The sequence below is a fragment of the Geotrypetes seraphini genome, chromosome 1, assembly GCF_902459505.1.
Source record: "Geotrypetes seraphini chromosome 1, aGeoSer1.1, whole genome shotgun sequence".
Classification (NCBI taxonomy): Eukaryota; Metazoa; Chordata; class Amphibia; order Gymnophiona; family Dermophiidae; genus Geotrypetes; species Geotrypetes seraphini.
Genome location: NC_047084.1, coordinates 309,320,218 through 309,335,397, shown reverse-complemented (window position 1 = coordinate 309,335,397; position 15,180 = coordinate 309,320,218). Strand labels below are relative to the sequence as shown.

General features: G+C 45.2%; 1 protein-coding gene across 3 annotated transcripts in view; it reads right to left on the bottom strand.

The window, feature by feature from the left end:
* LARP7 (La ribonucleoprotein 7, transcriptional regulator) overlaps positions 1–15,180 on the bottom strand; it is a 95,242-nt gene that overhangs the window by 25,630 nt on the left and 54,432 nt on the right. For all 3 annotated transcript variants that reach the window (XM_033955739.1, XM_033955721.1, XM_033955730.1), the window contains exon 9: positions 4,887–5,044. In XM_033955739.1, coding sequence (XP_033811630.1) covers positions 4,887–5,044 — 158 coding nt within the window. The remainder of the gene's footprint in view (positions 1–4,886; positions 5,045–15,180) is intronic.

Genomic DNA, 15,180 nt, shown 5'->3' with positions numbered 1-15,180 from the left:
AAGATCATTTTCAATATTTTAAGTCCATTTAAAGGCTTATTACTTTTCTCAGGCATTTCTTTCATAGTTTTATTATTTTTTTTAGCTACTCTGAATGAGCTCATTACTGAATAACATCATTTTCATCTGTGATTCCTCATGAGCTCCTCACTGAATAAGAGCTTTTTACCCATTTTTCCTCATGTTTTTCTCCTTTCCTCCTTTATTTTCCTTGCCTATGATTTTATTGTAATCCTTTCCTATCATTCTTCCCTCATGTTCTGGTCTTGTCTGTAGTGTCACTGTTAGTCTGCTTGCTTTGATTCCATCCCATATCTTTATTCTATTGTAAACCGCTTAGGTTTTATATTGGTGGTATATCATAAGAACATAAGAATAGCCTTACTGGGTTAGACTAATGGTTCATCAAGTCCAGTAGCTCGTTCTCACGGTGGCCAATCCAGGTCACTAGTACCTGTCCAAAACCCAAGGTGGAACAATATTCCATGCTACCAATAAATAAACTGAATTTGAACTTGTCTGCAGTTTGTCTTTATATATAGTGGGTCCTCAAACCTGATTGGCTGGGGCTTGAGGCGAGTGAGGCAAGAAAGTCCGTTGGTCATAAATTTGAATTTTGGCAGGAAATCAGTTGGTTTCCTTTCCCATAGCGTGAATTCTCTGCTGAGTTTGAGGATGTTGTCCCCATAAAGTTGGGTTATATGTTCTGGCATCATGATTGTTGCAGTTTTACTGTTACTACTACTACTACTACTATTTATTTATTTGGTTTTATATCATGTTCTCCCCAAAGAGCTCAGAACAGGTTACAGTTTTATATTCAAAGGGATACAATGTACCATTACATAAGTTACAGCTTATTAGCGAAGGTTACGGCTTTACAAAATTAGGAAATTACAAAATTACATAAGGATAATCTTCATACGTTGCATTGGGTTACAAGTTGTCCTGCATAGGGCATGACTTTAGAATCAAGTGGAAGATACAGTTAAGGTGAGTGGTAAAAAGAGGGTGTCTAATAATACAGTTTACAAATTTATAAGCCTGGCATGTGAGACATGCTTTGGCCACCTTGTTTCCAGGTGTGCGGGCATCATTTACACATAAATGATCAACATTTTCTAGTATCAGATACCTTGGGCGCTGTCTGTGGAGTATTCTGAAGAGGTAAGTGTTGAGAGAAAGGGTAGGGGAGATTTAAGGTTAAGGGATAAGGCTAGGTTAAAGAGGTAAATTTTTATAGCTTTCCTAAAGTTTAATTATTTCTATAGCACTACAAGATGTATACATAGAACTGTATACATTATATGCAGGTACTTTCTCTGTCCCTAGAAGGCTCACAATCTGGGGTTTTTTTTGGTGCCTGGGGAAATGGAGTGTTAAGTGACTTGCCCAAGGTCACAAGAAGCCTGCAATGGGAATTGAACTGAATTCCCTAGGATCAAAGTCCACTGCACTAACCATTAGGCTCACTGCGTCTGGGTAGGCAGAACCGACATTTCAGCCATCATGCTTTATATATAAAGACAAACTGCAGACCTCAAAGCATACCCTGAAGAAAATCATAGCACGATGGCTGAAACGTCGGTTCTAGCTACCCAGATGTGGTGAGGCCCGGAAAACTGCAACAATCATGACACCAGCCACAAAAGCCTAAGAACAAATTTCAGAATAGTTTAATGCAGGGGTAGGGAACTCCGGTCCTCGAGAGCCGTAATCCAGTCGGGTTTTCAGGATTGAAAGCAGTGCATGCAAATAGATCTCATGCATATTCATTGGGGAAATCCTGAAAACCCGACTGGAATACGGCTCTCGAGGACCGGAGTTCCCTACCCCTTATGGATTATGGTGAAAATGTATTCAGATTCAGCACATACATTTTCAAAGCCCACTAGCAAAAGCAGTTTTTGTGACCAAGCAATCTGCCAAGACTTCCATATTTATTTATTTTGTTGCACACACCTTGCCATAAAAATATGGTCATGTTAAAATTTGGTGCAAACGCTTATAACATAGTTTCAAAGCGAATTACAAATATATTAACAAAAAATAGACAGACTTACAGAAAACAATGGGGAAAGGGGGTGGAACTCCAAAATTTTTGAGAAAGATAACACTGAAGGGTCAAACAATGTGGAGGGGCTAAAAGCAGAAGCATATATGTTTAAAAAAAAAAAATAGGCCTATAAAAATAAGTTTGACTGGTAAATTCTAATTTTCAAAAGGATCTTTAAAAAGAAACGTAGAATAACAATCAAAACACAGAACACTGTAAAACAATAAATCAGGTCAAGTTTACTAACGCCCTCTTTTACTAAGCCGCGTTAGAGGTTTCCAACATGGACCATTTAGCGCTTCAGGCCCTAACAGAAACCTCTACCGGAGCTTAGTAAAAGAAAAAAAAAAAAGAAGGGGAGAAGAGAGCCTCGTTCTCTAAAAATACTAAACCACTGTCAGCTTTAAGGAGGTATTTTACATCTTGGGGGATTTTTCTAAGACATTTATTTTAAGCCATGTAGTTCATTTTAGCACACAGATGCAGAATTTGCATAATCACCCTAATGCTAGAAAGTTACATGTCCAAATTGCCAACTAGTGCATTAAGTTGCACATGCAACTTATAGAATAAGGTCTGTTGTGCAGGTAACTTAATAGATTAATTAACTGCTAATTGGCTTAGCCAATTATTTGCTGTAATTACCGTATTTTCACGCATATAACGCGCGCGTTATACGTGTTTTTACAAACCGTGCATACCCTTGCGCGGTATACGCGTGAGCGCGTTGTACAAAATTTTTTTTTACATAGTCCCCCCCCCCCCGATGTCCGATTCACCCCCCGCAGGACCGCTCGCACGCACCCGCACCCCCACCCCGAAGGACCGCCGACTCCCCGACACGATCGGGGCAAAAAGGAGCCCAAGCCCTCTTGCCCCGCCGATTTCCCCAACTCCCCGACAATATCGGGCCAGGAGGGAGCCCAAGTCCTCCTGGCCCTGGCGACCCCCCCCCCGCTAGTTTTTCGGGCCAGGAGGGAGCCCAAACCCTCCTGGCCACGGCGACCCCCTAACCCCACCCCTCACTACATTACGGGCAGGAGGGATCCCAGGCCCTCCTGCCCTCGACGCAAACCCCCCTCCCCCCAACGACCGCCCCCACCAAGAACCTCCGACCGCCCCCCCCAGCCGACCCGCGACCCCCCTGGCCGACCCCCACGACACCCCCACCCCCCTTCCCCGTACCTTTCTGTAGTTGGCCGGACAGACGGGAGCCAAACCCGCCTGTCCGGCAGGCAGCCAACGACGGAATGAGGCCGGATTGGCCCATCCGTCCCAAAGCTCCGCCTACTGGTGGGGCCTAAGGTGCCTGGGCCAATCAGAATAGGCCCGGGAGCCTTAGGTCCCACCTGGGGGCGGGGCCTGAGGCACATGGGCCCAACCTGACCATGTGCCCAAGGCCCCGCCCCCAGGAGGGACCTAAGGCTCCCGGGCCTATTCTGATTGGCCCAGGCACCTTAGGCCCCACCAGTAGGCGGAGCTTTGGGATGGATGGGCCAATCCGGCCTCATTCCGTCGTTGGCTGCCTGCCGGACAGGCGGGTTTGGCTCCCGTCTGTCTGGCCAACTACAGAAAGGTACGGGGAAGGGAGGTGGGGGTGTCGTGGGGGTCGGCCAGGGGGGTCGCGGGTCGGCTGGAGGGGCGGTCGGAGGTTCTTGGGGGGGGCGGTCGTTGGGGGGAGGGGGGTTTGCATCGAGGGCAGGAGGGCCTGGGATCCCTCCTGCCCGTAATGTAGTGCGGGGTGGGGGTAGGGGGTCACCGTGGCCAGGAGGATTTGGGCTCCCTCCTGGCCCGAACAACTAGGGGGGGGGGTCGCCAGGGCCAGGAGGACTTGGGCTCCCTCCTGGCCCGATATTGTCGGGGAGTTGGGGAGTCGGCGGGGCAAGAGGGCTTGGGCTCCCTTTTGCCCCGATCGTGTCGGGGAGTCGGGGGGGGCAAGAGGGCTTGAGCTCCCTCTTGCCTCGATCGTGTCGGGGGTGCTGCGGTTGGCTGGGGCAAGAGGGCTTGAGCTCCCTCTTGCCCCGATCGTGTCGGGGAGTCGGCGGGGCAAGAGGGGAAGCAGCAGGACACCGGTAGGAGCTTCTACCTGATGGGGGGGGTCGGGAGGCTGTGGGGGTGCGAGCGGTCCTTCAGGGTGGGGGTGTGTGCGAGCGGTCCTTTGGGGTGGGGGTGCGAGCGGTCCTGCAGGGGGGGGATGAATCGGACGTCGGGGGGGGCATCAGGCTTTCAGGGCGGGGACAGGACTTCAAGGGGGAGAGGAGAGTCGGGGCGGGTGAAAGAAGAGTCGGGGTGGCCAGAGGAGAGTCGTGGCGGGCGACTGGAGAGTCGGGCAGCATGCGCGGTATACGGGTGTGCGCGGTATACAAAAATTTCTGTACATAAATTTGTGTTTTCCGCGCGCTATACCCGTGTGCGCGTTTTACACAGGTGCGCGTTATCTACGTGAAAATACGGTAGTTTTACTTGGCGCTAGCTGGCATTTACACACATAAGTACCCTTAGTCAGAATTCTATAAGCTGCGCACTCAGAGCGTGCAACTCCAAGTAGGGGTGTAAAATCGGGAGGGGCATGGGTAGGTTGTGGGCATGTCAGGCTGTTATGTGTACAAGTTATAGGATACTTCAGTTAGGCAAGAATATTTACGTAAGTCATTTGGGTGGAATAAGTGCTTGCATCTCAAGTAAGACGCCTTAATGTGGACATATTATTCTATAACAGCCTGATACAGAAACTGCACTTAGAATGCATCATCCCGGCACCTAACTTTAGACATCTATTAAGAAATTCCTCTCCCCCACCACAAAAAAACCCCTTTGACCATTAGCATACCTTTCCCATTCTCCATGCTGGTTGAGTTTTGCTTGCTTGTCTCTGTGTCCAGTGGATCCGAAGACTCCTGCTTTATTTGGGCTAGTTCTTTCTTTAAAGAGGCCATACTTGCTTTCTGCAGCGCTAAATACTCCAATTTCAAATCCAGCCATTCCTTTCTGTAGAGGAGAAGGAAAGAGAAACCCACACAAGCAGGATCACTATTGAGATAAACTTAAGAGTAGCAATTGTGGAAAACTTATAAATAAACCTGTATCATGTTTTAAAACATTTTTCTTCTTTTCAGGTCATCAGTTCCACTTTGTCAACTTTTAGTCATTGATTCAAGAAAGCCTGGGATAGGCTTGTGGGATCTAAGAGATAATGGTGACTGCGGATGGGCCATTTGGCCTTTATCTGCCATCATTGTTTCTATGATTATCAGTAACATCTTTTGGCTGACTTTAGAGTTCAGAGGGAGCTGCACTCTGTGTCTTTCAACCAGATGACTATTTCTATTATCACTGAGCTAGATGGAAGGAGGCAGGGGAAATAAAAACGGGTAATGCACATTACATAGTTGCAAATGAAGGCTCATGGTTAATCTACAAGGTATTCTTTGAAGACAAGGGAATCACTAAGTACATAACTTTGTGATATCATCTGACAGCACTGATATGGAACACATTTCCAGAGTCTTCTAGGAAAATCCTTAACATTCCTCAGCAACATCAATAACAAAACTCAGTAAAACATTAGTATGGCATGAAATAATTGCAAACCAGAACACTAAAAGATGTTCTAAAGCATTATGTCGTACTGTACTGGAAAGAAAAACACTGTCATTTTCTTCTGGGCTGCATTTTGATACTTTATCACCGGCACGCCACACGCCTTGTAGGCGGAGCCTGCATGTCCATTATAGCCAAACAAAACTACAGCTAAAAGTGGCTCTGGGGACCAAATTGTTTGTCCATTATATCCGAAAGTCTATTATATGCGAGTCCGCTGTATGCGATGATTTTCTGTATGTTTATAAAGGTGCATGGACCAGAGGACCTCACCCGCTATAGGCAAGGTTCCGTTTTAAGCGAATCCGTTATAACGAGATTATACTGTATATGATATGTATCAGCATATAGCTGGAAATTTTGCATATGTGCATAAATACTTAAGTCACAATTTAAAGTGCATGAAAAGGCCAGTTTATACTCAAAAATCCTTTAAGATGCTCTATATTTCTCAAAATAATTTAACTCACCCTTCAGAGAGCTAGATGCACTAAAGTCAGTGATTGTTGCTAAACCAGTTTTGACTGCTTTAGCGATGATCGCATTTGCCGACCTGATGAACAAATAGGTTCATCACATGTTTTGTTTTTCCCTTCGATAGCTCATTTTCTGATCTGGCCATGCAGATTAGCTATTTAATATTAAAACGCCATGCAAATCAGCTGAGCGGCTGATGCATTAATATCGCTTGACAATGCACACAAAAAAAGTGATGGGTTTTAGTGATCTAAAAGAAGTGACTGGTCAAGACCAGTAGCTTACCTGTCATCGATATTTTTTTTAATGGGCACAGATGCTATGTATGTGTTACACACGCACAATATCCAGTCTCATTAAAAAATAAGAAAAAAAGCCCCCCTTCCCCCCCACCCGGCACCAGGGACCACCCCTCACCCTGCACTAGCGAAGATCGGCAGTAGGGATGCCCACTCCCTACCACCATGCTGAACCCCCACCCCTACACATGAAAAAATTGGCAGGAGGAATGCCTCCTCCCTCCTGTCAAAAAAGCCCTCCCCCCCCGCATCAGGTGCCCCCCGAACCATCCCCTACCCTCCCCCCCCAAAAAAGGGAGAAGGAATGCCCACTCCCTCCTCCTACCTCCCCAGAACCTCATACCTTTGTAAGACATTGGGAGCAGGAGGAGATGCTCCCTCCTGCTCCAAGGCCTGTTAATCCAAAATGGTGTGCCTTCCCCTCCCCGGTGCATCATGTGATGCACAGGAGGAGCCTAAGGCCCTGACTAGCTCATATGCCAAGAGGAGGGGACTGAGTCAATCAGGGCTTTAGGCCCCTCCCCGTGCATTACATGGTGCACCAGGGAGAGAAGGGCCCGCCATTTTGGATTAGCAGGCCTCAGAGCAGAAGGGAGCATCTCTCTTCCTGCTCCTGTCTTACAAAGGTATGGGGAGGGGGTTTAGGGGAGCATCTGTTGGCAGGAGAGAGTAGGGGGGGTGGGGGTCGGCATAACAGAAAGGAGTGGGCATCCCTCCTGTCAATATTTCTCACAGGGAGAGGGTTGGCATGGCAGGAGGGAGTGGGCATCCTTCCTGTCAAAATTTTTCTCACATGGGGTGAGGTGGGCATTCCTCCTACCGATTTTCTCTGGTGCACAGGGGAGGGGTTGGTCCCTGGTGCCAGTTCATTGGGAGATGCCATCATCAAAGAGGGCCATCATCGGCGGGGTGCTCGGGGGGATTTGTTTTTTTAATGAGACAGATGTTGTGTGTGTGTAACACACGTACAGCATATGTGCCCATTTTTTAAAAAAAGTAGTTTCCTGCCCCAACCAGATGAGTGTCAGGGGGCTTCCCCTGCCAACTCTGCATGTGGGTGAGTCGCTCTCACAGCGATCGAACCTCCGATCAAATCATTTGCATGCAAACTTTTTTGTGCATCAATAGCTCTTTTGGAATTGGCCAAAAATCGGATCATAGTGGACCCATTCAGTCTTATCAACCCTGTTTAGTGCATTTAGCTAAAAGTCTTAAGTACTAATGGGCTTCTCACATTTTTTTATCCATTGGGGGGGACGACTTTGTACATGACAGACTCCTTCCAAACACTACCATTCATTTTAACACAAAAGTCATTACAAGTAGAGAATGACACGGGGACATATTTGTCCCCGCCCCATTCCTGTAAGCTCTGCCTTAACCACACAATCCTCAAACACTTTTGATTTTAAAGTGTTTGAGGCTTGTGCAAATGAGGACAGAGCTTGCAGGAACGGGGCAGGGACAGGAAAAGAACTAGTGGGGATGGGAAAATGAGTTCCTGTGGGGACAGGGAAAAATTTGTCCCCATGTCATTCTCTGATTACAAGAATTTTTCTGTTCTCTGATGGCCAAAATATTCTTCAAACAGAATTATCAGTCAAGCTTGGCTGCTCAGTTCATTATTTCTCTTTTCTACATGCATACTTCATTAGGAAACAAAACAATTATTCTATACTAGTGTATATTTGCATGCCTCGGGGGGGGGGGGTGTGGAGAAAAGGAGGTGAGAAATGAAGACTTCATTTAGAAGATGTTTATTCTTCATACACTCTGAAGTATTCAACTGACAATGAACTTTAAGGATAAGTTTAACTCTAGTCAGTGACAATATTAGCTTATTTTCTGGTGAAAAAAAATGATTAAAAACAGAATGAGCTAAAACAAAGATGAACTTCGGGGGTAACAAGAAAGTTCTTACTGTTTGCCTACATCTTAAGCAGTCTAAAATGCAAAATAAAGGCCCAGCATGGCAGCAGTGGAGGTATGTGCATACATTAAATATATGCAGATGCTTTGGTCAATAGTCAAAGCCTTCCTGATAGTAGCACAATGCCTATCACACCACCATGAGAAGGACTCATTGTTCACCTAATCTGAAGCACCAAACAACTCCATAGAGGAGGATATATTTTTGGTTAATGACTTTAGCTGCTAATACTTGACAACTTTCTACCTCAGGAAAAGAAGGTGCAGGAGTCCATGCAGATCCACCCATATCACACATTCCTTTTGTACAAATCCATTAAAATAACAAAAGAATCACCGAAGGCTTCCCTAAGATAAAATGAAACATCCCTGATGTCATGGAGGGTATAAAGAGACCACAGAGGCACAGTCTGTCACTACATAGATACTAGAGAGGAAGAGGAGACCATGAAGATACAGGCAAGTAAAAGAGGTACTGTATTTAATATGGTTTTCTATTTCTTCACATCTGGGTCAGTACCTTCTGCCTTTATTACTATATAGGTTTGTCATAGGGAAAAAGTACGGTATGTGATAGCCTTGTTAGTCTACTTTTAAAGGTAATATATAAAAATAAAACAAAACAAAGGAAATAAGGTGATACCTTTTTTTTATTGGACTAACAATGCATTTTTTGATTAGCTTTTGAAAGTAACCCTTCTTAAGATCAGAAACCCCTCCTTTTACAAAAGCGTAGCACAGTTTTTAGCGCCAGCATTGGCGGTAACAGCTCGGACGCTCCCAGGAATTCTATGAGCAGAGCTGGCGCTAAAAATTGCGCTATGCTTTAAAAGAGGGGGGGGGGGAATGCATTAAGTCAGTCCAATAAAAAAAGGTATCACCTTATTTCCTCATAGGGCATAAAAAAGATAGGAGAAACTTTTTGTCCCAAAAGACAATGACTAAAGTAGAGGTCTTATGCCCACTCAAGAAACTGAACATAAACTTTAGAAGTTAACAATGCCAACAATTAATATGCAGTACTCTAAAAGGAAAAATGTTCACTAAGATAATAAAAAAGTGTTTAGTTTCTACTTTAGATATGAGAGGAAGAAATAGCAGATATTCTAATTTGGTCTGATCTGCTCCATCCTTTTGAGAATATTCTCCAGTTACCAAAGTGCACTGCTTTTATTTATTTTAATCATTATAATTTTATTTTGCAGTAAGTTTTTCATAATATCCTACCTTACTGGGGAGACAACTAGAAGAAAACAGACTATTGTGGACCAATTTCACTTTAACATGGAGGTGCTTTCTTTGTGTTTAAAAAGCAAGTGCTTCTGTGTTTTAGTGAAACTGGATCCTGTACACTTGTGATAAACAGACAAATTATCGCCACCTCTTGGAACAGGTGACTAATGTAGAGGATACAAAATGTTGAGAATTTTTCTTGTCATAGGTCCATAACCAGTCTGAAAAAGTTACAACTGAACTTTTGTAACTTTTTTATTTTTTCACATAAAAGTATGTGGACAAAGAATGACATGGAGATGCAGTTATTGTAATATGTTGATGGAATTACCACAGGGACTGGGTGGACATGGGAACAAACTGTCACTGTGTCATTCTCTAGCTCGTTCCTATATGCAAGGTTGCATCACCTTGCCTCAGTACTGCTAAATTTATTATTCATCCATGGATTACAATCAAACCAATATTTTGATTAAATTTAAAAATATATGTTTAATGTTATTTTTTTTTCTTTGGTTATATTGTTTATGGGCCTCCTAAAAGCCCTACATAATGTATAAAACCACAAAACATGCAGGGGGTCAAAGCTTGTGGTGATGGGGACAAACTTTGTCTCCATGTCATTCTCTAGTTTAGACTGTTGTATTATAAATTGTTTCTTCTAACAGAATTCATTAAAACCTGTTGTTAACTACAGTTTTAAATTGTGGAAGGAAATATTTTCAAAAAATGTTTTCTCATTTTGTACTTGGGGGTGGGGGCATCATATGGCTCCAGAAAACAAGAGAACGAATTGAGACATCCAGGTTTTATTTCCTTTTTCTGGAGCTGTTGTATATGGTAACCCTAGGGAGGGTAATCTTTACATATAATGCTTACATACAACAGCTTCTTTCTTTTTTTTTTTTTTTTGCCTTTTCCCATTTATTATTCTTCATTTTTGCTTTCTTCTTCCAACACTGCTGACTGAATACCAAAAACAATATACATTTGCAAGGGATAAATGTACCAACATGTTTAAAATGTACCAACATCTTTAAAAAAAAAAAAGGAAGATTTGTAGCTTTAAAGCACATATATCCATGTTTGGCTCCTCAGGTTGGCTTCCATGGCATGGAAGAGCAGGAACAAAGATTATCCCTGCCAGCAGCAGTAGGCACTAGTGCTGCCCGATTCACTTCAGGTGAATCGATTTAAAACAAACAAACAAACAAAAAAATTGGTCTCCCGATTCGGTAACTGACCCTCCCCCCTCATCCCCTAAAGCAGGAGCAGCAGCCTCTTGCTGGTCGGCCGCTGCCGCACCTGCTTTAGAGGGTGAGGGGGGAGGGTCAATCAGGAAGTGCTGGCGTCCGGCTTCCCCAGTGGCCTCCCGCTGGAGTCCAGCTTTCCCCCTGGCCTCCCACTGGTGTCCAGCTTCCCCCTTGACCTCCTACGCACCGTTTACCTACTAGCAGCAGCCTGCAGAGAAGATCGCTGGTGCTAGCAATCTCTGCAAGCTGCTATAGGTCTTTGGAGCTGTTTCCTCTGCCGCGGTCCCACCCCTCCTCTGACATCAGAGGCAGGATCGTGGCAGAGGAAACAGCTCCAAAGACCTATAGCACCTTGCAGAGATTGCAAGCACCAGCAATCTTCTTTGCAGGCTGTTACTGGTAGGTAAATGGTTTGTGGGAGGCCAGGGGAAACATGCAAGCCTTCCAGGGGGGCGCAGTCCTTTGACACGCAGCTCCTGATTGGTGAGGTCTGACTTTAGTACAGGAAGAGACGGTTGGAGCATACCGCGAGTGATTTCCTTCACTTGCCGGCTCTCCAGCTGCCCTATCCTGCCTCTCCAGCTGCCCTCTCCTGTCTCCCTGTCATTTGCGGGGGTTCCTGCACCGGAACCCCCATGAATATCGGAGGAGTACTGTACACTAATCTAGACTAGAGAATGATACAGGTACAAACTTTGTTCCCATTCTCACCCCATTTCCACAAGCTTTGATCCCCACCCCTGCATGTTTTGCAGTTTTATATATTATGCAGGACCTTTTAGAGGTCAATGATTATTTTGTAGATCACTGGGATTGACCAGTTTTCTATTTCTTGTAAACCGCATCAATCCGAGAGGTTTTGCGGTCTAGAAATGTAATGTAATAATCAAAGAAATATCTAAAGCACAGATACCTTCACAGATAAATGAGAATTTCTGAAAAGCGCAACATATAAAAATGATAAAAATTCTGGGTAAAAAAAGAAGCAGATTCATTGTATTGTTGTCTCACTTTACAGAGAATTACAAGTACTTAACCAAACTTAATTGGGTCTAAAACTTTCCTGCAACGATTCTGTGTGTATGTAGGGAGAGGAGCTTGGAGCTATAAACACTTTGCAGTATTCTGCACTAAAATTCTAACCTAATCTTTTGAAGTATATGTGCTCCTAGTGCCCCTCATTACAGTGGCATCAGTTTTCTCAACCTTTGCAGGAACAGAGATGACAGCAGATGGCTGCACTGTGGAATCCTTGCTTCTTTAACACGGAGGTACTTTCTGTATTTAGACGCAATAAGTGCTTCCCTGTTCTAGGAGCAGGGAAATCCTAAAGCTCAGATAATGTGCAGACATGCAGTTAGCCTAGGGACAAAACTGAAAGCTTCAGTGAACTCCAAAGTAATGTAATAACGTTTTCATATGGAATACAGTGACCGCTAATTTCTGTACATATTGTAACATTTTTCTTTCATCTATACAGCTATGCATATATATCTATATCTCTATAATAATAAAACCCTAGCTGCGCATGCACACTTGAAACTCCGTGCCTCCTTATGTGCAGGAGAATAGAACCACCGAGCAGGGAGGAACTGCTGAGCAAGAGAAGCGTCTCAGCGCAGTGGCAGCAGGAACCGCCGAGCAGGGAAGTGTCTCAGCGAAGTGGCAGCAGTCCTGACCTGCCAACCCCCATTTCCTTACCCAAAGCAGCAGTGGCAGCGCTGTAAACAGGCTGTTCTTGGCAAGCCCTGGCAGGGCCTTTCCTCTGCCACATCACTGGCGGGTCAAGATTACTGCCGCTGCTACTGCTTTGGGGCGCAGAGGGAGGGAGGAGAGTTTGGTAGGTCAAGACCGCTGCTGCCACCTCGGGTAAGTAATGGAGGTCCAGGAGGCCAGACCCACGCAGAGGGAAGGCAGACTTGTGGGAACGGTGGACCAGGTGTGTGTGTGTGGAGGGTGAGGAGGGTGTGGAGGGTGAGGGAGGGCAGCCTGCCCAAAGATTCAGTGCAGTGGCCAGGGAGGAGGTAGGTGGGGGAGTCAAGAGCTGGAGAGAGTGGTCTGAGGATACCATTGGGGGGTGGGGTTTGAATTGGTGCAGGCTCCGGTGTTGGGGTGCAGTTGGGTGAAGAGGGTTAAAGTGGCAGATGTTGGAATGGGGAGGGGGAGAGCTGCAGTACCATGGGGAGGGGCAGGGGGGAGATGAAAGAGAAATTGGTCCTGGGGTGTGGTACAAGAGAAAGGGTAAAAAAGGAAGAGAAGCTGGGTGGGGGTGGAATATAGGTACAGGAAGAATGGCCCTGGAGGCAATGGAAGGAATGATAGATAGGAATTGAGCTGGGACTGAAAGGATGACAAATGCAGTGAAGGATCGATGAGGGCCAAAAGGGTACAGAGGACTAAGGAAATGGTGATGGATAGCGCAGGGAGCCAATAGAAGAAAGAAAGACAGACAGGGGGCAGAGAGAGAGAGACAGAAAGAAAGGGAGAAGGGAGAGAGAGAAACAAAGGAAGAAAGACGGGGGCAGGGAGAGAGACAGAAAGAAAGATAGACAGCGGGAGGAAGAAAGACAGAAAAAAAGAAATTCTACATATCTATTCTAGTACCCGTTAATGTAACAGGCTTAAACACTAGTATATATATATATACACAGTGGTGCCTCGCACAGCGAACGCCTCGCACAGCGAACGCTGCGCACAACGAACTTTATGTCTTGATTCGTACAACGGACTTCGTTTCACACAACGAAGTCCGGGGTTCCTGCGGGGTTGGATCGCAGCGGGGTTGGTCGAGCCGCGAGGGTAGTCTCCTTCTCCTTACCTGCCCTGTCGCAGCACACAGCCGAACGGAAATCTTCCCGATGTCAGCGCTGACGTCGGAGGGAGGGCTTAAGCAAAGCCCTCCCTTCCTCCGACGTCAGCGCTGACATCAGGAAGACTTCCGTTCGGCTGTGTGCGGCTGCGGCAGGGCAGGTAGGAAGAAGGCAATGGCGAACGAAAGAGGGGGGAGGGGGCGGTCCGCCCCGAAGAATGTGCACAGCTGGTCAGGTCCCCCGATCGACCGACAACAGGCCCGGCCGACAAACCTCCCTGCCCTGTAGCCGCGAATCTAAATTACCTCTTACAGCAGCTTCAATAATCCAGCTGCTGTAAGAAGGTAATTTAGATTCGCGGCTACAGGACAGGGAGATTTGTCCGACCGGGCCTGTTCTGTTGTCGGTCGGGTGCAAAAGCGCCACAAAGGTGGAGGCAGGGAGGGAGGAAAGGTGGAGTGGAGAAGAAAAGACGCTTAAGGGGGGAGAAGGCCGCTGAAAGCACATGTTGGAGCAGGGGATGAGAGGGAGGGAGAGAAGGGGAAATATTGGACAAGGGCAGAAGGGATGCTAAATCATAGGGTGACAGGCAGAGAGAACAACAGGAAAAAGAGTGGAAGCAATCTTGAACCCTGAGGGTGAGGGCAGAGAGAGGTGGTGAGATGATTGATCATGGGGAGAGGGACAAAAGGGAATAGAGATGGGATAGGAAGATAGTGGAAGTAAAAGGACAGGGAGATGTATGTTTTTAGATGTATCTAAATAAAAATAATAACAAAAAATTTATCTTTTTTATGTCATCTTAGCATATTTTATGCTGCAGAACGAATTATTTTTTTTTACATGTATTCCTATGGGAAAACGCGTTTCACATAACGAACGTTTCACATAACAAACTTGCTCCTGGAACCAATTAAGTTCGTTGTGTGAGGCACCACTGTATATATATATATATAGATATATATATATATAGATATATAGATATAGATATATAACTACAGGAAAAAAAGCTCTAAACTTCTGTGTTCACCCACATACAGACACATATTTACTTGACAGATATTTAACATGAAAGGAAACAATTTTAAACAGATATGCCACTAAAACTATTGCCTACTTGATGACCAAATCGTTAGCTTGACTTTTCTTATGCCCTACTCTTTGGAAGAAAGGTTTTGTACTTAGTATGATTTATTATCTCCTACAGCACTCTGTGTGGTTTTTGTTAATTAACTCGACAGTAACCTGGCTACGTGAACATGTTCTTTGTTTTTGAATGAATTACAGATGAGCAACATGGATCTGAATCCTCCTGGTGTAAATGGACCTCTTCTGCTTTAACATGAAAGCACTTTCTGTATGCACTGAAGTTGGTAAGTGCTTCCACGTTAAAGTATTGGTGCATCCTACTTTCTCAGTCACATCTTCCCTGCATATTCAAATAATTTATTCAAAAGGACTTGCAAGCCATATTTACTAGTTACACTGCTTCAAAGTACTTGTTCTGCTTTTTGTTCAAATGT